The sequence below is a fragment of the Cynoglossus semilaevis genome, chromosome 11 (genome assembly GCF_000523025.1).
Source record: "Cynoglossus semilaevis isolate Cse_v1.0 chromosome 11, Cse_v1.0, whole genome shotgun sequence".
Classification (NCBI taxonomy): domain Eukaryota; kingdom Metazoa; phylum Chordata; class Actinopteri; order Pleuronectiformes; family Cynoglossidae; genus Cynoglossus; species Cynoglossus semilaevis.
Window position 1 is genome coordinate 2394619 of NC_024317.1, and position 24751 is coordinate 2419369.

General features: G+C 42.2%; 1 protein-coding gene across 1 annotated transcript in view; it reads left to right on the forward strand.

The window, feature by feature from the left end:
• Positions 1-515: 515 nt before the first annotated feature.
• The window catches only part of cacna1da (calcium channel, voltage-dependent, L type, alpha 1D subunit, a), a 45241-nt gene continuing 21005 nt past the window's right edge, over positions 516-24751 (forward strand). Inside the window, exons 1-20 of the mRNA XM_025060107.1 lie at positions 516-637; positions 2440-2866; positions 4118-4223; positions 10660-10799; positions 13139-13311; positions 14335-14487; positions 14797-14993; positions 15677-15780; positions 17546-17706; positions 19536-19623; positions 19723-19749; positions 20005-20165; positions 20249-20474; positions 20581-20788; positions 21787-21911; positions 22051-22134; positions 22231-22261; positions 22358-22521; positions 22604-22733; positions 23682-23741. Coding sequence (XP_024915875.1) covers positions 2586-2866; positions 4118-4223; positions 10660-10799; positions 13139-13311; positions 14335-14487; positions 14797-14993; positions 15677-15780; positions 17546-17706; positions 19536-19623; positions 19723-19749; positions 20005-20165; positions 20249-20474; positions 20581-20788; positions 21787-21911; positions 22051-22134; positions 22231-22261; positions 22358-22521; positions 22604-22733; positions 23682-23741 — 2619 coding nt within the window. The 5' untranslated portion in view covers positions 516-637; positions 2440-2585. The remainder of the gene's footprint in view (positions 638-2439; positions 2867-4117; positions 4224-10659; positions 10800-13138; positions 13312-14334; positions 14488-14796; positions 14994-15676; positions 15781-17545; positions 17707-19535; positions 19624-19722; positions 19750-20004; positions 20166-20248; positions 20475-20580; positions 20789-21786; positions 21912-22050; positions 22135-22230; positions 22262-22357; positions 22522-22603; positions 22734-23681; positions 23742-24751) is intronic.

Sequence of the window (24751 nt, forward strand, 5' to 3'; positions counted from 1 at the left end):
TCGGCGGCCACTGACCGTGTGGGTTATTGTGTGATTTGTGTCTCTGTGTGCGTGTCCTTAAATGAATGGTTTCAGACCGGACCGTATCGAAGAACTGGACCCGGAGAGGGACAAGACCGGACCTGAATCCTGAGGTCTCCACAGACAAGTACGATACACGACACTGAAGTTACACCCCCACTAACACACACACACGCACACATGCACGTACACTTACACACCTACGTCCTTTATTTGTTTGCATAGCTCGGTTGCTTTGTCATTAATTCCAGAACCTTCGTGGACACGTTTCCTCTCGGATGTTGATTTAGCGGATCCAGATTAAGGGGGACAGGACAGTGTGAACCGAAAACAGACTCCCGTGAGTGGTGACCGGGACACTTTCAGGACGACACCTTTGCTACAACCCGATCCTGGGTCATGTGGACCTGGTCAGTCCTTCAGCTGTCAGAGCCGGAGCATCACCACTGAATGGAATTAACCCACCAGCAGCGTGTCCTGGATCCCGGCTGTCATCTGTCATAGCCGCTGTTTTTTGGGGAGGGGGGGGTGATTTTTTAAATTCTTTAATTTTTTATTTTTTTTACATCTTTACCTTGTGGTGGCGTCCAAGGAGAAGTGTGAGGAACCCGCATCGGTGAGGGCTGTTTTGTTGTGACCCAAAGATGGGAAACGTTATAATTCTGTCTATTTTAACCACGGACGCTGCGCCCACGGTGTCGAAGCCATTGTACTGCAATTCATTTAAAAAAAAACGCATTTAATGCGCATTGTTCCCTCACAGCTCGCACTAGCCACGGCTACGTGCTGCTACACAGACAAGATGTAGGTTAAAGCTGCTCCACAGCTGAAGATGCGCTGTGTTTGTGTGTGTGTCACATAGGAAAAAACACCCAGAGTCTGACTGTAGTGTGTGTGTAGTACTACTCTGTGTGATTGTCATTGAGGCATTACTGCAATGTGACCTTTGTATGTGTTCGTGTTCCTGTGCCGGGGCCTGCTGCCAGTTCAAGGACTTAGAACACAGCTGATGTCTGAGAGTGGCAGCTCTGCCTTTGCTCTTTTGTTTTGGGATAAGCTGCTTGTCTTCACTGTCATTTCCAGGCTAAATCAGCTGCCCATCCACATTGATGTCAAAAACAAAAAAAAAATTAGGGCAACACGGTGGCATAGTGGTTAGTGTTCCAGCCTTACAGTAAGACGATCACTATTCAAAACCTGGTGGTAATTGATGATGTTCTGCCCAAGGGTGTGGTTACTGTGGCAGATTCAATTAGTTGTTTACGCTTAATTGACCACAAGTGTGAATGTGAATTGTTGTTGGTCACACGGTGGTGGAGCGGCGGTTTGTCAACGGATGATCATTTAGATTGGCTGCAGCTTAATTCAATTAATGAATCATTCAAAATGTTTTTAATCTCAGCTGTTTTTAATTAGTCGCAGTAAAAAGTCAAAAGATTTGGATGGAAATGTTTACGTTCTCAGAACCATCAGTGTTTATGTAAGGTATGTTATTATTACTGAAGGGGTAGGACTTCAAACTGTAGGGGGTACGTCCTGGGGCAAATACTGTCAGTTTCGTCCAACTCCGTGGTTACAGGTAGGTATTTTAGTTGTCCAGTAACCCCAAGAGCGATTTTGAGATTTTGAGTTTTTTTTTGTCTGTGGTGTAAAGTGTTCTAGTTGTCCAATAACCCCAAGAGCGATTTTGAGATTGATTTTTTTTTGTCTGTGGTGTAAAGTGTTTTGAATGGTCATCAGGATGATATTCATGTAAAGTACAGACCGTTCACCATTTGCTCTCGCATGGATATGTAGCATATATACAGCTGCAAAGCTGTGCAGGATATGTGTTTGTAACTCTGCTACAGTGTGTTTGATGATGCCCCAGGGAGGAGGAGGAAAACAAGTGATTTGGGTTCTGCCATTGAAACATATTCCTTGATAGGTCCATAAAAAGTCAAGAAAGAAAGAAAGAAAAACTAACTAAAACTGTTCACAGTAAATGTATGTAGATGCCAATAGCAGGTTTACAAGCAGATTATTATTATTATTATCTGCTCCATCCTTATGATGTTTGATCGACAAAAGACTGTTATTAAAGGATAAGGGGATAAATATTCAGTTAATTCACTGTTGTTCTGAAGACGTGGCTTTTGTATTTGGTCCTTTATTTGGTAACAGAATGACAAGGAAAAAAATCCAAGAACATGAAACAGCTTTTCTGAGCACTGAAGTGCCTCTCAGCAGAGCACAGAATAATATTACCGTTTGTCAAGAGTGGTCATAATCAGACTTGAGTAGTAAGCAAGTCTCACAGACACGGGGCCAATCAGAGCTCCGTCATCAGGCAGTGAAACAATTACTTCACCACTTTTCTTAACCACATTTTCTGAAGAATTTCCTAACTCCACCTTCTCACCTTTATTCTCCTCCCAGAGACAAATTATGCCAGCAGCACCAGAGTGGCTCTGCCTGGTGACGTGCCAGCTCATCGGTCAGACTACTCTGCCCTCCGCTAGCATCCTTCTCGACACTGGCAGATCCATGCTGCTGGATGCTCCTCACCGAGCCACTACCGCACCATGAGCGCCAACAGGCCCGCCCCCTCCCCAGCTCCCACCTCCCCAGAAGCCCCTCCGGCCCCTGCTCCGGACCCGGCCGCCACACCGCACGCTCCACCTGCTCAGTCCGCCCCGGCGTCCACTGCTATCCCAGTAGGTGCGTTGGCACAGAAGAAGCGGCAGCAGTATGCCAAAAGCAAAAAACAGGGCAGCAATGCTAACAGCAGACCACCAAGGGCTCTGTTCTGCCTCAACCTCAACAACCCCATACGCAGGGCCTGCATCAGCCTGGTGGAGTGGAAGTATCCTTTAACAGTGAACCTTTTATGTTCCAATCATTTCATGTGGACTGCAGTGACTGATGAGCTGTCTGACTGTTTTAGACCAAACTTTTGTGCAGATAAAATCTCAAATCTTTTTGTCGGTACAACTGTTTGAGAGGTAAACCTTCCAGCAGGGCCGTCAGTTTTAACCTGATATCAACACACAGGTACAGAAAAAATGGTTTAATGAATTAAATCCCAAAAATATCTGCTCTTTTATTACACATAATGCAGCTTTATTTTTAAATAAACTCCCACCAAAAGCAGCCAGTAGAAATGAACAGTGTCGACCTCCTGACCTGGGGATGTCCAAAGTTATTTCTCAAATAGTGTTGGATTTGAACATTTCTGCCTGGAATTCTTTAAACCATTAAAATGAATTACAAATAAAAATTTCTATTTCATTTTAAGACGAAGGCTGTGGGCCGCATAACATTTGATCATGGGCCACAATTGGCCCCCGGGCCAGTCTTTGGACATGCCTCTGCAGTATTGCTAACTGAGAATTGATTACTGAGAAATTCTCCAGCTATACTCCAACACACTACAGTGTCTATGCAGCAACTCCGAGGTCGTTCTGGAGAACATTAGGACCAAGTACTTTATGTCCTACTTTTGTACCGTTGCTGTAAAAGTCAACAGAAATGTGCATAAAGTATAGAGCAGATATTTGTCATTTCTTAGGTGCAATTAGTTTGCAATCATGATGAAATATTTAATATTATATTCCTGATGTCGTAGCTTTTTTCTGCTTTCCCCAAAAAAGTAAGTCAAAACTCCACAGTATTATGTCAACAATACCATATTTTTATTTTTTATTTATTTTTTGCTGAGAGGGATTGTTTTCTCAGAACACGCCGTCAGATATAAATATCAGATCAGACCGAATGTAAACTGAAAAGATTCATTTCACTTTCTTGTGTTTTCTGAAATGAGAGAAAACCTCACGCAGGAGTCGCTGTATCAGGTATCAGGATTTGTTTGCAACGTAGTGCGTGTAACGTTACCATAGCCACCAGGTGATTATGACATTGTGACAGTTTCAATTTTTTTATTTCTGTCAAACTCATGATATTATACCATTTTAAAAATGAAAGTTGATAATTTTTCAGAAAATGCAATGTTGGAAAAAAAAACTTGTGGCTTTGGAAAAAGTTTTAAACTTCTTAATCTAATGCTGATGTGTGTATATGCATCAACTGTTGTGTTTTCCTTAACCTCCTTCACCAGGCCATTTGATATCTTTATATTAATTGCTATTTTTGCCAACTGTATGGCCTTAGCTGTCTACGTCCCCTTCCCTGAAGACGATTCCAACTCCACCAACCACGATCTGGTGAGTAGTCCGTCTCTGACTGGACTGTAAGGGGGGATGGGGGGGCAGGAGGGGTTAATGTAAAAAAAAAACATAAACAACTGCGAATGCAGTAGATGAAGTATCTGCATCATCATCTGCATCACCAACATCCTCGCTGGTGCTTTGTCTTGTCATAGTTTTATTGTTCAGCTTTCTATTTTTAGAAATATCTCGTCATTGCAGCACTGCGTGCACCTTGTGCATTTTTTTTCTCCCCTCTCTGTGTGATGAATAATGGCTTTTGTGGTGTTGCAAGCATTGTTCCACAGCTGTAGGTGGAGAATGTGTTTCTAACGTGAGAAGAATTCATCCACGGTGTTCAATGATTCATGTGTGGTTTATTCAACGTCTGCACACGACGGTCGTGAATGATCTTCGTCTTTGAGTCTTTGTCTGAGCAGAGACGTGGAGCACGTCTGTCGACTAAGACGGGTGGAAATGTCTTTATGTGGTCTCCACTGCAGAAGTGAAGCTGCAAAAAATGAAAGAAATGTTTCCAAGTTTGGGTGGAAGTGTGTCTGGTCTGGTGTAACGTGTACAGTCTGACCTCCTGGAGGGCTGACCTCAGGGTGTTTGTTTTCACAGCAGGGCTGCGTTAGCCGAGTGGGACAGAGCAGTGTGGAAAACAATTTTATGTGCAGTCAATTATTGTGTTTATTCTCGTGCAGTTAAATGATGAATTTCTTGAACGTTGCTCTCCAAACTCCAGTGAAGTCCCTGTCCTCAGTCCACAGCCTCCGTCCTTTTGACAGTTGTGTCTGTCAACCGTGGACTTTCTCACTGCCCTGCGCTCACTGAGGTATCTGTCTGATACAAACCTGGCGTCGGACCTGAAGTTGAAGAACGCACAAATGCACGCTGCGTGTTGAGATGGTATTTTTAGCTGGAAGGTTTTTGGGTAAAAAGACGTGCACGGACTGTGAGTTAGAGGGAGACTCTGTGGACGGACAGTGGGATTATTGGACGGACATTATGTCATTGTTCTCAAAATTTAGAATTTAATTAATTTACCTAATTCATTAACGTGCTAATTTTGACAACCCTAGCTCATACGCCTGTACCAATGACAAAAGAAAAAAACCTCGAAAGTGATGACATCATTGTGTTTTTGTGAAGTGTGTGGACAGCAGTGTCACAGGAAGTGAAATGATTAAAGAACATGATTGACCAATAACTCTGGGTCCACCCCCACTCCCACTGGTCACCCTGCGTCGGTCTAGTGGGGAAAAGCAAAGACCTGTTTAGAATGTGTTTACGTCTTAATTCAAACATTAGACACTTCCTGCTGTGCTCTGATTGGTCGGAGTGTCTGCTCCTGCCGTCGTGAAACCGTCAGTGAGGCTGTTTTGACAGCTGTTGTCAGCATTTTGCGACAGCGTTGTAATGTGGCATTTACTACACCTTTAAACACAGACATTGAAAAAGTGAACGCTACAGGATCGGCACTGTCTACGCCGGGGTGTCAAACACACGACACGTGGGCCAAAACCGGCCCGTTTGGTGTTTGAATCCAGCCTGCTTGATGAATTTTGAAGTTTTGTAAAATTATATTTTATTAAATATGAGGTATTTTCTAATGTACGTTTTTTGTACTTTTTATTATTATTATTTACCCCTGGACTACTCAGATCAAACAGGATGTGATGTAAGAGGCTGTTAATACGAGGCTGCAGACAGGTACGCTGGTCGACACAGGTGTGAGAGTCAGGCTGAAGTATTGTCTTCTGTGTTTCTTTTTACACTCATTTGTGTTCGGCTGTACAAATGTTTTTACCTTGCTTGCGCAGCTCTTTGGCTTTATTCTGCGTTGTCAACAGTAAATCATATAGTAGCAGGTAAATAATGCAGTCTCTTCATTTTGCAGCAGAGGTTGAACAGTTCAATATATTTTAGGGCAGGTGTGCCAGCCTTGGCTGTGGTTTTCCTCACAAAGAGTCACACTGTTCCTACAGAACGAAAGAGCAAAACGCTGAGCTGTGGTTTCTCCGCGGTCGGCAGCGGGTAATGCTGTGGAAAGATTGCCCTATCACGTGCCTCTGCTCTGAGCCTCACAGGTGGATGAGAACTGATATGAAACACGAGACCGGGAGCATAACAGATGTGATGTGTAAAGCGAGGATCGAATTGTATCACAGGGCGGCGGAGCTATGCAGACACGCTACACCCCAGTGTCGTGACGGAGGGGTCGGATGTACGGGGACGACGGGACGGCAGCTGTGTCATAAACAGACTCTGTCAGTGAACCGTGGCTGAACGCAGGCCTCCTGTATTCAGCCATGGGTAAGCCTGTGGTTTAGTGGTTAAAGGTTGGGCTTCTGATTGGACCATTAACAGTTTGATTGCGTGTTGGACCCGTAAAGTCTACTGTTTCTTCTTTAAAGATGGGATAAAGGCAGTGGACACAGTTTGTCCAAATTTGTTTGGGTGTAAGGTCAAAAAATATTTTTCTCCTCTACCCATGCAGCCTGGACATTTTAAAAGTCTTGTTATTGGAAAAAAACTTTTCTTTTAGCTCAATAGATCATTCAGTGATCACAGCAGGTTGATGTAGTTCTACTGTTTTTTAAAAAAAAAAAAATTTTTAGCTCAATATATCATTCAGTGATCACAGCAGGTTTACGTAGTTTTGAAAAAAAAAAAAATAGCAGTTGCTAATTTATGTCAACCATCTGATCACTGATAGATTAAAATAATGGGATAAACTGGGTTAATTCCCTGCACATGCAGTTAAATTGTGTCACAAGATGAAGTATATAAACTCGGTAAGTGTTTCCGAGTCGTAGCTCGACTGAATTCTAAAAGTCCTGGTCGCACAGTTAATAATCACCATCTGTCAACCTGCAGATTTTCTGCCACAAGTTCAAGTACGTGACAGATTCACAGATTCACGCAGTGGAGCCCATCATCTGTTATCCAGAGGTGTAACTGTCGCAGAAAGTGTTGAAATGGCGAACACGAGTCTGTTATTCACCAAAGCCGCAATCTGTGTTTGTTGAGACTCTTGAACTGGACTTCGACAGCCAGCTGGACGTTTTGACACAGAGCGGAACGTTGTTCAGCTGAAAAAAATATTTTAAAGTCGGCCAAGCAGACGCGGCTACGTGGATCACGGATCTTTATCTTATTTTACACGATTTCTTTTTACTGCTCCTTTAAAGTGCTAAAGGATAGCATTTGATAGCATCTGTCAAGGGGATGTTCAGTTACCCACTGAATAAGACATTCAATTCTTAATCTGAGTGTTAACCAGGGATGTCCGATAATATCGGCCTGATATTAGCAATAATTATGTAATATCTGTAAGAATCGTTATCGGTTGAAAACCCAATAACACAATGACTGGATTTCCCTAAATGATCTGTGATCTGTAAAAATAGTTTTGGGGAAAAACGGCTTTATGTGAAAGTGAACCCCACTAGATGGCAGTATTGCAGCTCATCCACTAGGTGGCAGCATTGTACCTCATTTTATTAATCTATTTTAATAATCAGAGGGGAATATATGCAGAAAGCTGGTGCCAGAAACTCGTACATTAATATCGTAACATCCCTAGTTTTAAGGCAGAAAACATGTTGAAGGTAAACTAGTAACCACATCATTAACCATTAGCCTAACGGTTGTCGTCAATGAGACCATTAGTTCATCCCGACTCCTCCATCTTCTGACTGGAGTCACTGAATTAATTTGCTATTTTTAACTCCTCGTCGATGTAGTGTCTTCTTGAGGCCACAGGAAGTCGTTGACATTAATTTCCCTTTAAAGTTGTGCAGCTGACGTCGCTTTGATTCAGGAGCGCGTTTGTGTCGCACACGCAGTTCAGCGTTCATTTGAACATGTGCAGCTGATGGAGAGAGTGTGTGTGTGTGTGTGTTTCTGAGTGAGTGACTGAGCGAGCGAGCGAGCGAGTGAGTGTGTAATGGCTGGCACGAGTGCTAATGTCTGGACCGTGGGCTCACAGGGCTGTGATGGAAGTAGTATGTATTTAGTCACTTAATGTAACTGCTCATTTGTGGCTCACACTAAAACTGTCTCTGCATGTTACTCTGAATGTGTGCTTCACTTCCTCTCTGCTCTCTGTTTGAGTGTGTGCGTGTGTGTGAGAGAGAGAGAGAGAGAGAGACGCAGAGCTGTGTGTGGGTTGTGTGTAGTGCATGAAAGCGCATCTATGATAGAAACACAACATACGGAGAGTCACACACAGCAAACGGAACAAATGAACAGCTGATTCATGAAGTGCAGTTTTTCTTGATGGATTTATCACAGATATTTATACTTGTTCTTGTGTATTTTCCCCCTGATTCACCGGTTTACCTTTATTTATTCTCCTGTTTTCATATCTGATTATCGTGGGCCTCTCTGCCAATGTTTTCCTGTTCATTTTTTAAAATTGCTTTTAAGACGTTATTACTTAATTACTTTGCCCAGACCTGTGCCCTGGGGAGGTCGCTTCAGGCGTCGAACACAAACCTGAAGAGACAGCAGTTCTTAAATCCTGATCGATTTGCGTAGGTCAGGGTGCTGCAAGCTGCCTCTGGTGGTGGTGGGGGGGGACCCGGGTCGTCCCATTGGTCAGGAGCCCCCGGGCAGTAAGATGCTGACTCGCCACAATCTGCTTGCTGTAATGGACTCTAGAAAAATCAAAGAATCATCTGTATAAATGAATACATTTCAGATTTTATCATTTAAGATCCCAAGACTGAAGCACAAGTCAAAACAACGTTAAAATTCATCCGGTTTCCTGTAAATCGGCGTTTGATGCTAATTTCAGTCGTACTTGGAATAACTCGCAGAAAGGACGATGAAATTAGAGCGATGTTCCACAGCGGTGTTCCCTGTCTTAGGTCATTTCAAAGACTAAACACAGGGTCATCGAGTCATCTGGGGGTTTTACTACCAAAGCCAACAGGAGGTCATGTCCATTTCGTAGGTCTACTCTGTCGTAGACATCGTACGATGTCCGGTCACGATGGTTTTGTTCCGACCCATGTTACCGATCTTTTTAATCTTCCCTCTGTTTTCCATATGTAACCGTATAATTACTTTTTTTTTTTCCTCTCTCTGTTCCCGTGTGTGCTGCGTCAGTGTCGTTGTTACCTAAACACAGAGGCCTAATAAATAGAGCAGAACACGAGCTGCGTCAGCACAGTCGGTCACACAGAGTTTGTTTCTGTGGGCTTTTTTTTTTTTTTTCTGCATTTTCCGTTTGAACAGACGGCACACGTGCCTTCCTCTAGGTCAGGTAGTTCTACGTTCTTCTTCCGTCGCCTCAGTGTATTCTTCCTTTTGTGGAAGATTTTATAGATGTTTTCGAACTTTCGTTGGCCATGACAAAATAAAAAAAAAAAGATTAGTTATTCTGTGTCATTTTTTTTTTCTCGCTGATTCTCAGGTTGACACAAATCAAAGTGCTCAGAGTTATTGTAGACCAAACACTGTCAGTGGAGAGAGCCAACCAAGACAAAGTGGTGAAGACAGCACCTAGGGTCCGGACCACCCTTCACTCCTCACCCCCCAGCTTTGGCTCTGTCCTCATTTACGAGCATTTTTGAGACCGGTGGTTTGTAGAACTGATTTATTCTGAGTGACGTGCTACACACTAGCTGGACAATTTAGAAGCTTTGAATGGATTACTGCTACGTACAGGCTGCTGTGTGTGAAAACGTACTCTGTTCTAATCCATACAGTGAATATACATCATGAAATACTAGTTTAGAAACTACAGGTGCCTCCCAGACTAGAAGACCAATCCTGAGATTATATTTATTTCTGTATTTGTTCCAATCTTGAGATAATTTAAGGATGTGGATTATTATATTATTAAATTTGTTAACCATGACCCATTTTGTTTGGAAGAAATGAGCCAGCGGTGGATGCTCCTTCAAAACCTAAATACAAAAAAAAAAAACAGTTGTTGTTTTTTTTTTTATGCCCATTTTCTAAAGGTTAAAACTATTCGTTTAAAAATAAACTGATATTTGTGTATTTTCTGAATATTTATCTCCCTGTACCGCATGCACTTCCTGTTACTCTGCAGCGGCCGTTTTGTTTTGTCCGTAAATGTGTTTAAAACGGTTCATTTGTCCGTCCGTCACATTCCCTCCATACCCTGATGAATCCTTCAGTTCGCTGCGTTCCCCGGGGCCTGAGAACGTCCTGCTGCAGCCATTAGCTTTACTCAACCTTTTACTTTAGTAACAAGAAGAGCCGTGCCTCCTCATCTGGGCCAAGTGCTTCTCACTATCTGCAGTTAATGGTTGGGAAAACGAGCCCTGCGGCCCACAACGCTGGGGCTCTGAATTAACAGCGTCCACAGCAGAGGGTTAAAGACGCCCCGGGACGGAAACAAATGTTAGCATTCTGACTACAACGCTTTATTTATCGTATCCTTTGTTTGTTTTTTTTCTGTCTGCTACAGGAAACAGTAGAGTATGCGTTCCTCATCATTTTTACCATTGAGACCTTCCTGAAGATCATTGCCTACGGCCTGGTGATGCACCAGAACGCGTACGTGAGAAACGGATGGAACATGCTGGATTTTGTCATTGTTGTCATTGGGTAAGTTCTGTCGCCTGTTAATACATTTTCTTTTTTTCATCTCGACTCTACAACAATGTTTAACCACCAAATTAGAGGGTTTAAAATGACGCCTCGTCTGAGACGCCGAGTGCTAACGAACCTACTGTGTGAGTGACCCGGAAAAGACAGAGAAAATAAATCAAATCTTAACCACGGCTGGAATGAGTCACCATCTTTCCATCCTTCCTCTCTAACACCCTCTCTCTCTCTCTCTCTCGTCTTCCTCCCTCCCTCCCTCCTTCATCCTGCTCTGGTTCGTCTCCGCAGCACATTCTGACTCCACTTTTATCACTCACGCTGTTGAAACTGAAGATTTCCTTCTTTAGAACCTCACCTGATGACCTGTCTAATTTTTCTACACTAGAACTACTGCTGCACCTTCACCCTCTCTCTCTCTCTCTCTCTCTTCCCCCCTCGTCCCCCTCCGTCTCCCTGTCTTTGTCTCTCTCCTCTGACACACACAGTCCACTGAATAGTTGGGTCACATCTCTGCTGTATCTGCTGTGACTGCTGCTGCTTAATCACTGAAATGACTCTCACATCAATTCTTTCTATTGATTTCAACTGTTGTGGGGAATTCAGAACGCTGCGTCGAGGTCCAGCGTAGTATCTGAAAATGTCCTCGATTTGTGTTTCGTTTATTCACTTAACAGATTTAACAGGTGTTGAGAAACAGCTTTGTCTCTCTGAGGTTCTTATGATGACATAGGAAAAACACATTTTACTCCATGAATTTGTATTAGGCAACACGGTGGAGGAGCGGTTAGTGCTCTTGCCCTATATCATAAAGATCACCGGTTTGATTCCCATAGGTAACTGATGGTCTTCCCCTAAATCCAACATCATTCAGGTTGAGCCTCACGGTTTATTTTATATTGATGTAATTTCTGGTTCGAACGCTTCTTCACGATCATGATGTTTTATTGTATAGATTTGATTTTTTTTTTAATTTTTTGTAGTCGTCATTAGGACGTGACTGATTTGGCCTCGGAGGTCCAGATGTAGCAGCTGTGAATTAGAGCAACAGAACCTACATCAGCTCCGGTCACTGTTTTTATCCCACAGCTACAGCTGTGATGAGTCGAGACCATTTCTCTTCCTCTTCCTCTGGTTCAGGAGTGACTCTACGGAAGAATCCTCTCTCATCAGAAATAGATCGAAGTAACGGACGTAACCGTACGATAGCAGAACAAAGCCATGTTTTAAGACCCGTAGAAATAGAGTAGAAGTTGGTTATTGTTTCGGCCATTTCACATTGGTTATTTCTATCTATCACCTACTGTATGATGTAAGATTTTCCTTTAAATGTAGCATTTTTTTAAACAAAGTTAAACACAAAACTAAAGCTAGAATTTAAAGCAGTGAACAGCACATTTACTGCAGTGAGAATCGGGGCCATGTTCCTGCAGACCTCCATTCAGCCCGACGTCTTTCTGCATCCAGCACAGTCGGTTCACAGCTTCCTCTGCTCCACTTTCGGGGTCTTAGTTTTGCTGCATCCATTCCCTTCGTACACAGAGAAAATAAGCAGCGACTTGAATGGAACACTTCCAGCTTTGCATCCATTTGCATATTAAAGGATTTGATGCTGTGGTAGTATTTATATTAATCTACAGAACGGCGCTGGTAGAACGGCTGAAGGGCGCACACATAATGAGTGAGTCGTTTTACACCGTCTCCTGACATCAAAGCTAACATATGAGGTTCCTGTTTGTCCCAGTGTAGCCTGGTGCTATCATTATGTTCTGTGGGTGGCTGTGGGAAAGTGGTGACACGTGCCACAGTGTAATTCCACATTTAAATGTTTCCTTTGTTGGATCGATGGAAGTAAGAAGAGGATTTAGGGCCAGGAAATGTTGTTAAGAAAACACTGCGATGTGACGCCAGTGTGAGTGTGAGTTAGCGACGGGTGAAAACAAAAGGCAGAAAAGACACACGTATTTTAACTGATCTTAAAAATGAACCTTTTATTTATTTAATTTTTAAAAATAGATATAAAACTAAGGATGTCTGTTAATATCGGCCGACCCATATTAGCATAATTATGCGATATCTGTAAGAATCGTTATCGTTTTTTTTTCTTTCCTCCGATAATGAAAACCCAATCACACAACGCCTGGGTTTCGCCAAATGATGTGTGCCCTAAAAATAGTTTTTTGGGGGAAAAACATCTGTATATGAAAGTGAATGTCACTAGATGGCAGCATTGAGGCTCATTTCATTAATCTATTTTAATAGTCAGGGGATTGTATGGAGAATGCTGGTGTCAGAAAAAAAAAATATAATCTTCATCTCCGATTGTTTTGTTTTTCTACCAGACTCTTCAGTGTTGCTTTGGAGCTTTTGACCAAAGATGATAAGGAGGAAGTGGAGGGACCTCAAAGCCATCCGTCGATGCATGGACACGGAGGAAAACCAGGTGGATTTGATGTTAAAGCCCTTCGAGCCTTCCGTGTGCTGCGACCCCTGCGGCTGGTCTCAGGAGTACCCAGTAGGAGGCAACACACAGCATTATGCATGCAAATCATTTCTGTACATACTGCAAAGGTTACACAGTTTGTTTGTTTTTTGTTTGTTTTTAAAGTGAAGTGTAAAGCTGTAGGTACCAGTCCATATGGTCTGTCTCTGCAGACCGCCAGACTGTTTTTATCTTTTCAGCAACATCAACTCAACTACATCAAGTCCCTGCAGACATAAACCCAGAATAACAGCGGCAACTTTTTATATGAACAGAATGTCTCTGGACCGACTACAGGCCTGAGTGTGATTTATGACTCGACTTACCACTGATGTACTGTAGGTGGCAGTAGGACGTCATTAAAGGGAAAAAAAGACCCTCATAAAATACATTTTATTTCACGTGATAAAACCTTTTTTTGTTTATTTGTTGTTTTTTAAAAAAAAGAAATATCATTTTGACAGTGTACAGAAATACACCATTATAATATGATCGAGAGGGAATCATGTTGCATTGTTCTTGCAATAATATTTTGAGCACATGTATCCCAAAACTTTGTCCAATGTGGCTCAAATGTATCAGTTCTTTTTTTTTTTTTTTTTCAAATTTACCTCCTCTAGTACTAATACTATAAGTACTAATACTATCTTGGTGGTTCTATGGTGTAGCGGTTAGCACGCCTGGATTGCAAGTCATGGGTTTGATTCCCAGAGGAACCACATTTCCCTAATGGCGCCTCCTGTGGCAGCTTGTGTCGTTTCCAAAAACTCACACTGTCAGTTTCACCATTTTAGGACGAATAAGGGACTTTATTATTATTATTATTATTATTATTATTATTATTATTATTATTATTATTATGAAAAATACAGCTGCTCAGTTTCTACCCTGTTCCTCAAATACAGAATACGGTGAATAAATTGAGAACCACTCTCTTAGGCTAATTAGCTGTAATCAACCAGACTCATCTTCTAACATCATAAAGAGAAGAGACTCTCTGCAGTTTTCTCATTTATCGCTGTGTTGAGTATGTTCTTTCCTTTCTCTCCTCCATAGGTTTACAGGTGGTGTTAAACTCCATCATTAAAGCCATGGTCCCTCTCCTTCACATCGCCCTGCTGGTCTTGTTTGTCATTATCATCTACGCTATTATCGGCCTGGAGCTTTTCATTGGCAAAATGCACGCAACCTGCTATTGGTCTGGAACAGGTACCGCCCTCAGCGCCAACACAATCAACTCCATGCTGTGAACAATGGGCATTTCAATACTTAAAAAGGGGGATTTTTGTGTTAAATGACCAGACTCTGAAGAGCACCGTGCTTGTTTGTGCAACAACTAGTGTATTTTTTTTACTCGATTAAAAAGAACAGGTCATACGTCTGATTTATTTATATTTCACAAAGAAATAAAACTTTAAAAAATTCCAAATATGCCCAATATGAGTAAAAGTAGCTTTTATTTCATTCTGATTGTGTAAAAAAACAAACAAACAAAAAAAAACGTGTCTTGTTTTCTAGACGTGATAGCTGAGGAGGAATCGGCTCCATGTGCGATCTCAGGTCACGGGCGCCAGTGCCCCCTCAACGGCTCCATGTGCAGGGAGGGTTGGCAGGGTCCCAATAACGGCATCACCAACTTTGACAACTTCCTGTTTGCCATGTTGACGGTCTTCCAGTGCATCACCATGGAGGGCTGGACCGACGTCTTGTACTGGGTGAGTCCCTTCACTGTGTGATGTGTCCACTGTAGTTCTGCTGACATCCTGATGATGGAGCTGCTGGTTCTTTCCTCCAGGCGGCTCTCATCACTCTGGTCTGATTGATTGATTGATTGATTGGTTTTCTGAAGGCTTTTAGCAGCTACTCTGACAACACTATGCTTTTCTTTAACGTGGGGGTTCGCTGCTCCGTCAGACAACAGAAGCTAATTTTAGGTGCGGAGATTCAAATAGGGATCGTCTCTGAGATAAAAGGAGAAGAATTGTAAAAATGAACAAATGAAGAAAACACAATAATAGATTCTCTGAATCCAGGACTTTGGGGGAAAAAAAAAGTATTTTATTTTTAAGATCTTTACCACAAGTGACGCCCCACAGAAGCTGAGCCTCAACAGATATAATGTGGGAATGTAATAAAAAAATAACTTGTGGTCGTAAAGTGTGAAATGTAAAACAAAAATAAATATATATTTCATATATGTACATACATACATACATATAAGCCCTCCTCTGAGGAATCCCCACGGTTTTATAAGCTTCACACTCTGTATTTTCTTCATCTGAAGTGAAATCTTTGGTTGTTCTGTTTGTCACTGTCAGCTCTGACTCCGCTCTCTGTCCTGTTTCTACTTCCTCTCCTCCTCTTCCTCCTCCTCCTCCTCCTCCTCTTCCTCCTCCAGATGAATGATGCTATGGGCTTTGAGCTTCCGTGGGTGTACTTTGTGAGTCTTGTGATCTTCGGCTCCTTTTTCGTTCTTAACCTGGTGTTGGGTGTGTTGAGCGGGTAAGCACCTCCTCCTTCTCTTGGCTGACAGAGAACCTGCGCTGGGTTCTCTGTCACCCCCTGCTGTCCTGTCTGTTAACCACATGCCTTTGACTCCTGTAGGTCAACGATGCCGTCGGATGGGAGACCCCGTGGCTTTATTTTGTTAGCCTGATCATACTTGGCTCCTTTTTTGTGTTGAACCTTGTGTTGGGTGTGCTGAGTGGGTAAGAGGTGTGGCCTGTGGCGTGGTTTCAGATTGCAGTGGGTTGAAGTTCGTTTGCAGTGGTTTTTATTTATTTATTTATTAATGCACTGTTTGAATTGTTTTGCCTGTCAGAGCGTCTGTAACTTATTATCAAATACTGACAATAACAGATGTTTCCCGCCCTACTCCCTGCATCTGATTGGCTACTCTCAAACACGCTCGTCTAATCAGTTTATGACCAGTGATGACTTTACTGTCATAGGAAAAAAAAAAAAGCTGATCTGCATCATCGTCATCGTCAGTGTGTGCACTTATGCAGACGACGACTTCGCTCTTTAAATGACCTGACGTTGAGACCTTTTCAGTTCCGGTTGTTTTAGTTGGACTTCTGTGTTGCTGATGCTGCCGTTTTTACGGCCTCTTTGTCGTTGTCCGTGGATTAGTTTGAGTTCCAGACCCGTTCTATGGCTTATTTAGAAACAGTCAGAAACACATATATCACACCGGGCGCCTTAATATACAGTAAATATATCTTCATACTCAGGCGTTTTCTTTTTTTTTTCCTCTGACTTTTGTCCTTTTTTTTTTACCACAACTGCAAAGTGAGCATTTCCCAGCATCCTCCAGCCCCGACCTACCCAACGTTCTGAGGGAGAAATTAATCTTATTCCTCGCCTTTCACTTCCTTTGCGCTCCTAAGCTTTCTGAAATCACGGTTTGCTTTCCCAGCTCAGTGCAGAAGGGGGGATGGGGTTCTGCGTCTTACCAACAGCCACCCCTGGAGGGAGAGTGGGGGGGGGTGTTTCAGTGCTGTCTGTTGACATCTTGTAGTTTCAGCAGTAATTATTGATGGAGTGTAAATGTGGCCCGTCTCACCGAACCATCTGCCTTTTCTGTGTGATTTTTAAATGCAGCCCTGAAGAATATGTTACTGTACTATCAGGCTCCACATATACAGTAGCTGTGTGCCGTATTTCAGCGGTGTACGTCTCCCCCCAGTGGCCAGGCTTTAAAAAAGCACTCATTTAGCAGTAATATCTTTGAACTCAAATAATATGGGACTCTGCTGGGAGAACAATTGAACTTGAAGTATCATTATCAAATACCAATTTACTTAATTTTTGTACAGTTAAAATTAAGGCTGTGAACTTTTTATTCTCAGATGAGAAGGAATCAGGATTTTTTTTCATATTTATATATAAATATCTTATATATCAAGTTGTGTTCTTTAGGCTCATTCAACAGAAATACAGAGCTGTTTAAATTTTACACATTATGACATTTTATATATATATGATATATATTATATTATATGCTGCATTTTTATTACATTATATTAAAATAATGGTTAAAAAAATCTTGGTTATTGTTACCCTCGACCAATATTTGGGCGTCGAACCCCTTTGAAGAAACAATTCCTAGCGGATATTTTTTTTAATGCACTTGCTGTGGTTTTACTTCTCTTCTGTGTGTTTGTTTGTATTTTGTACTTTTTGCTGTAAAGGAATATTTCATATATATATACTGTATATATTTTATTTTTTATTAAAATGCCTGTGTACTTCTTTATGAAATCAGAGAGTTTTCCAAGGAGAGAGAAAAGGCCAAGGCCCGCGGAGACTTCCAGAAGCTGCGTGAGAAGCAGCAGCTGGAGGAGGATCTGATGGGTTACCTGGACTGGATCACACAGGCGGAAGACATCGACCCTGAGGACGAGGCCGAGGAGGGCAAACGCACCCGTAAGCACCGAGTTGTCCAGTAACGAATGTAGATGGAGAATTATTTTTAATGTTTAGAAAAAGTGTAGAATATATATAAAAGTATAACAGTTACAGGTGTTAATGTGGTTTGTTTGTCTTGTCAGAAAACGTCTCAAATTGTTTATAAAAACAAAAGGACCATGACATTATTCTGTGTTTTAAACGGGTTAAATATCAGTTGGAATGAGAGGGAAATTTAGGAAATTGAAAAGAGAGGAATATGTGATAATACTTTTATTATTATTTCCTTATTCTATATATTTGTGCATACATAAGCATATATTTTGGACACAAGTCTTCTTCCTTAACCACCGTAGGTTAGTCTTTATACTGACGCGACAAAATGATGGAGAAATTGTAGGAAAAAGTACTGGACAAATAGGGAATATACTCAGGGAATGCAGTACTTTTGTAGCATTACCATAGAAATAAAAGCCATCAGCAGAACGAGCCTTAGACACAGTGACAAATGGAGCTCCACACAGGAAAAGTTTTTTTGTAAACAAAGCAGTGAAGTTGCACATTTTGCAAATGTTAAAAGAATTAATTTTATTATACGCAGATAATCCATTTACCTTTGCTCATAAATTACTATATTACTTGTGTTGTTCACTGTGTTTCAGCTGTTCTGTAGTACACAGTCGTTCATACCTATAGTCTTTTTTTTTTTAAAGATTCCCATTGAAAACATCACCAGAACCACAGTCTCTGTGTGTGTGCTCCATGCTGCGTCTCGTCAACATCCATCCCGGCCGTTGGTGTCTGTGAACAACACGTTAGCTTCTACCGACATGTGAGAAGGCAAATGCTTTAATTTGCCTGCTCACATGTCAGTCCAGGTCTGTGGTCCGTGGCCTTCGTCGGGGTCCGCGCCCCCCCCCCCCCACCCCACCGTGGCTCCCGCTGCGCTTGTCATCGTTGGATATTGATTTCTTTGAACACTGTTGTTGTCCTGTGATGCCTGTGTGCTCTGACCCATTTTGATAGCAGCCCATTCTTCGTCTCCACTCCCCCCCCCCCCCCCCTGCTCCTGGTATCAACTACTGGACCACCTATTACTCTCGTCCCAATGAGTAATGTGACTCTGGCTGACCTCACTGGGAAGAAGAAAGGAATGTTTGGGTGGTTCAGCCAGTCGTCCGACACTCATGGTAAATCCTGTGCTTTCCCACCGTTGTTCTACAGCTGTTGAAATTGTCCTGTTATGTACTGGTGTCAAACTGAGTGTCAAACTGAGTGTGAACATAGAACAGCTAAACGTACCTTTGGTTCTGAGCATCAACTCAGACACGACGGTGCCGTAAAAATTGCACCTAAATATAAAAAATACGTCCAAACTAAGGTTTGTATTTGGTTGACAAAAAAAAAGGTGAGTGCTGAGTGAATCTGTGTCTGTGAAACACGTACGTACGTCCTCACTGTGTGCCTCGATCCTCATGTTTGAACATCAAAGAACTTATTTTTGTTTCCCTCTTGATGTCAGTCAGTTTTAAATGTTCAAATGTTAAACACTGCGGTGTTTTTTTTTACACCATTCCATTTCTCAGTTATTATTGGATTTAAAAACATATATATAAAATTTGATATTTATCATTTGACCTTTTCTCTGGGTAAATGTCCTGGTAAAATCTGGCCGATCGTTTTTTTGTTTTTTTTTATTTCTGTATTTTTCTCTCCTCTTCTTTTGAAAACTTCCTGCTCCTGGGAGTCACTGTGTTGTTTCTGTGTCAAAGTAACCAAGAACAACACAGGGTTAATTTCTCGTCTTTATTTCTGTGTCTAACTCTCGATCTGCGTCTTTGCTGCAGCGAGCGTTCCAGCCAGTGAAACTGAGTCTGTGAACACGGAGAATCAGAACGGGGAGGACGAGAAGACGCCGTGCTGCGGAACTCTGTGGTGAGAACGTGCAGCGTGAACGCGACGACCGTCGTGTTGACAACATTTAACTCCAATTTTTAAATTTAAAATCTAATCACAAACTCTTTTGTTTTTCAGTCAAAAGATTTCAAAGTCCAAGTTCAGGTCAGTATTTTTTTTTTGTGTCTCACTGCTTCAGGTTGTGTTTGCAAAGTTTGTTAAAGACGGAGCCGTGAGGCAGGAAGAGAAGGAGAAAAAAAACAACATTTATAGAGAAATAAACAGAAGACAATAACAACATTATGGCTCCTCTACATTAATGTTGTTTTTTTATCTGTTTCATCGTCTCTGTTTGACTGACTGTGACCGGACACACGCTGTTTTCTCCACTAATGGTTTCATATCTTCGTTTCCCTGTAGTCGGCGCTGGCGCCGCTGGAACAGGTTCTGCCGCAGGAAGTGCCGGTTGGCGGTGAAATCGGTGCCTTTCTATTGGCTGGTCATCATCTTGGTGTTCCTCAACACACTCACCATATCCTCGGAACATTACAATCAACCCATGTGGTTGACGCAAGTCCAGGGTACGAACACCGCGGTCCACGTGTCCACAAAGTCTGATCTGTTTGAGACGAGTGTGGTAAAAAAATTATTTATTTTTTCCCAGATGTGGCCAACAAGGTGCTGCTGGCCATGTTCACCTGTGAGATGTTGGTGAAGATGTACAGTCTGGGTCTGCAGGCCTACTTCGTCTCCTTGTTCAACCGATTCGACTGCTTCGTGGTGTGTGGAGGAATTACAGAAACCATTCTGGTGGAGTTTGAAATCATGTCTCCTCTGGGCATCTCCGTGTTCCGCTGTGTGCGTCTGCTGAGGATCTTCAAGGTCACGCGGTAGGACAGTCTTCACACCTCCTTGACTGTGTGGAAACAAAGTGTTTTCCTCTTCTCTTATCTTATCTTTCAACCCCGACCCCTCACCCCTGACCCCCCCCCTCAGCCACTGGCAGTCGCTCAGTAACCTGGTGGCGTCTCTGCTCAACTCCATGAAGTCCATCGCTTCCCTGCTGCTGCTGCTCTTCCTCTTCATCATCATCTTCTCCCTCCTGGGGATGCAGGTGTTTGGTGGAAAGTTCAACTTTGACGAGACTCAAACCAAGAGGAGCACTTTTGACAACTTCCCCCAGGCCCTCCTCACCGTCTTTCAGGTACTTGGCTGATCAGCAACTTTTTCTTTTCTGCATCGGTTCCAAAAAACGCAGGGATACGAGGAAAATCGTGGACATGAGATTTATATCAGTGGTTCCCAAACTTATTCTCCAGACAGAACTGTTGTCCAGCCCAGTTCACATTTGTGAAACTTTGCATTTAGACGAGGGGTCTCAAACTGTGGCCCGTGAACCCCTCACAACGTCCATCACCTCGGTGTTAATTTTTTAACATTTACATTTATGTATTTATGTATTTAGCAGACGCTTTTATAACAGTCAAGCATGTGGTTCCTCTGGGAATCGAACCCAGGACTCTCTGCTCTCTGTTTCCGAGGCAGGCTCACTAACGGCTGCACCATGGAGATTAGTTATAGTAATAATAGTAATTGAATTTTGCCCTTTACGTCTATATTTATAAATATTGAAATGCTTTAGTTGATTATTAAAAAATGGGGAAAATAAATTAGTGAGTTTGAGTTTGAGTCCCCTGTTTTAGACACTTCACCTAGGCCCGTCATCAAAGTGCAGTTCATTGTCTTTTTGTCCCACGTCCCCTGCCTCCAGTTTATATTTAAACACAGGTTAAAGAGAAGAGAAACTGAGGACGATGAAATAATCCAGAGTTTATCTCTCACAGAGCCAGAAATCAATAAATCCATAGTGGGACTTGAACCAAATGCATCTATAATTCACTGTAGTTCAGTGACAGAGAGAGGGACTTTACAGTAAACTCTTCACTCTCCACTGACCTTTTTCACAGCGTTAACACTGAATAAGAACCTTTTTATGGTGACGGTCCACTGAACTTTTTCACAGCGTTACCACTGAATAAGAACCTTTTTATGGTGACGTTTATTCTGTACTTTTTTAGTAAAACTGCTGCAGTGTCAGTGACTGAAGTCTGTGTTTGTAGTCGTACATTTGTGTCAAATATTATCCCAGTCTTCCTGCAGTTCCGACAGTTGTCTCATCACTGTCAACATGATTGATTTCAGATCCTGACGGGAGAAGACTGGAACGCCGTCATGTACGATGGAATCATGGCCTACGGAGGTCCTTCATCCAGCGGGATGGTTGTGTGCTTCTACTTCATCATCCTCTTTATCTGTGGAAACTGTATCCTGTCACAGGCAGCGGTTTGAGTTTGAGTCATGTTTAAACTTTAGTTTTCAAGGAAGTTTTTTTATGATAAATGTCTGTTCTGGAGGAGGAGAGAGAGGGGAAACCAAACTGATCCTTCTGTGGTTGATGGTTGAAAACCTGCTGACCGTCTTCTTGGCCATCGCTGTGGACAACCTGGCAGATGCCGAGTCTCTGAACACAGACGACGGAGACAAGAAAGAGTGATTATTCATCTTCAAATCCAACATCATATCAAACACTCACCGTTTTTTCCTCCGGTGTGTTTTATATTTATTTTTAAAATGTCTGTGTTTCAGTGACAAAGCGGACGATGAGGTCCAGGACAAGGTAGCCGTCCTTTCTCCCTCACACCTTCACAGAAGTCTAACGTTTGAGACTTCAGTTCAACCTCTGCTGTTTTGTCTTCTTCTGTCTGGCCACTAGGAGGAGGAGGAGGAGGAGGAGGACATTGACGACACCGCAGCGGAGGAGGAAGATCCTGAAGTTCCCTCGGGGCCTCGACCCGTCATCTCTGAGCTGGTGAAGAAGGAGAAGATCACTCCCATCCCTGAAGGAAGTGCCTTCTTCATTTTTAGCAGCACAAACCCGTAAGATGCACCCGCTCCGTCCCCCCCCACTGTCTCCCCTCACACACACACACTCTCACACACACCTTTCTGTGCTCTGCAGGGTTCGTGTGTTCTGCCACAGACTCATCAATCACCACATCTTCACCAACCTCATCCTGGTCTTCATCATGCTCAGCTCCGTCTCACTCGCTGCCGAGGATCCGATCCGAAACTTTTCAGCGCGAAATATTGTAAGTTTTTAAAACTTCACGTCGATGAATGAGTTTCTGTAGTTGGAAAAAAATATACGTTAATCTTTAAATCTTAAATCTTTACACTTTAATGACTCCATTTAATCAATGATTAATCTGTTTATTACCTATTTATTACAACAGAGAAAAACATTAAATTAAACATTATATTTTATATAAAATGTTTTGTCTGTGTTTAACCCTTTTCTTTCCAGTTTGTTTTACGTCCGTGATTTAGGCGATAATTTTAGAACACAATTTATCAAAGACATTATTTTATCAGTAAAATTACTGTGTAAAACAGTACATTCACCTGAAGGAGACACATTTTTGGACTAAACAGAAGTATTTTTCAGTATCAGATTTAAACATTCCTGTGATATATTATTTTTTCAATAAAAAAAGAAAAAGAAAGTAAACTTGATCTGTTTCCTAAAAAGGCCATAAATGTTAAAACTAAAACAGTCGTTTGGCAGAAAGAATTAAATTTTAATTCGAATCAAAATTGAATTCCGTCAAGTTTTTTTAAATTTTTGAACACATGAATTGATTTTTTTTTAAATCACAGTGCAGATATATAAATATCCAAATTGAAATTCTTCTTCCATGTTGCACCCCCTCGTCAATCCCCCATAATCCCCTGCAACTGCCAGTAGCCAACAGCAAACCACTAAACATCTTTTCTGTGACTGTTAGAAAAAGTTCAACTACAGACAGAATGACTGATTTATTTATTTATTTATTTATTTATTATATATATTCCTGTTGATCATGTGCTGCCTGACAGATAATATTTCCAGTTTTACTTTAATGTTTTTTCTCTCTTCTCTCCTCCTTGTTTTTTTTTATATATATATATATATACTTTTTTTAAAAAATCTATATCTAGTTCATATTTATCCTACTCAATGACCTGTCTTTGTTCAACACCTGCGTTGCTCTTTGCAGATACTTGGTTACTTTGACTATGCTTTCACGGCTATCTTTACTGTTGAGATCGTGTTGAAGGTAAATGTCTTGTGTGTGTCCCCGTCCGTGCTGTCACTAACCCCACCTCAATCCAACGTCTCGTTGCCTTCCAGATCCTAGGCTATGCAGATTATGTCTTCACTAGTATGTTTACATTTGAGATCGTATTGAAGGTAACCCCTTAAGTGACAATAAGGGCTTTGCTGCATTCTCTCCCTGTGTGTCACCTGCCACTCAATCCAGCCTGGCTTGTTTGTTTCCTTTCTCCTATCTGACTTGATTTCTTTTTCTTCACGGCACCTCTTTTACAAACCAAAAAAAAAATCCAAAACAAAAACATAAAAAAACCAAACACAGAGCACGTGATTTGTGCCAAAACTGACTCCTGTCGGGGGGAAGGAAACATCACATTGACATTCAACTCTACTCACGTCATTTGGGCTGCCATACTGGAATGATTCTCATGATGCAAACGTTAGCCTAGCCGGCTGTTAGCAGACCTTTGATGAAGGCGTTGGCTGGAGTTGCTGCAACAGAGATGTGAAGTCAACTCCGGTCAACGCCGACGATGCCTTGCCTCTCTCTCTCTCTCTCTCTCTCTCTCTCTCTCTCTCTCTCTCTCTTTCTCTCTGACTGACCGACTGCTCTCAGATTACACAATAAAAGAGGGGGCAACAGCGGCCATGTTCTCGCCAAACATGGTCCGTCTGCCTTCCCTGACTCTGTGTGTAGAGATGTGGAGTCGTGTCTGCAGATCTGTTTGACTTTAAAGCTCTCAGTTGGCAGCACTAACTCCTCCGGTCGTCTCCGTGCACGACTCCACATTTGCACACGCACCGAGTGAATTCAGAAATCCTTTTTGATTAGATCCCGTTGGCTGTTTGCGATCTTCTCTGCCTGTGCGCCTCCTCAGGTTCCAAACAGAGCCTTTCCTCCCTTTTAGTTCTGAAATTTACAAGATGATTTTATTGGATGTGTTTTTAGTTCGTGGTCCACATGAATGTGACAGTAAGGTCATATCTGTTTTCCAATCGCCGTCAATCTTTGCT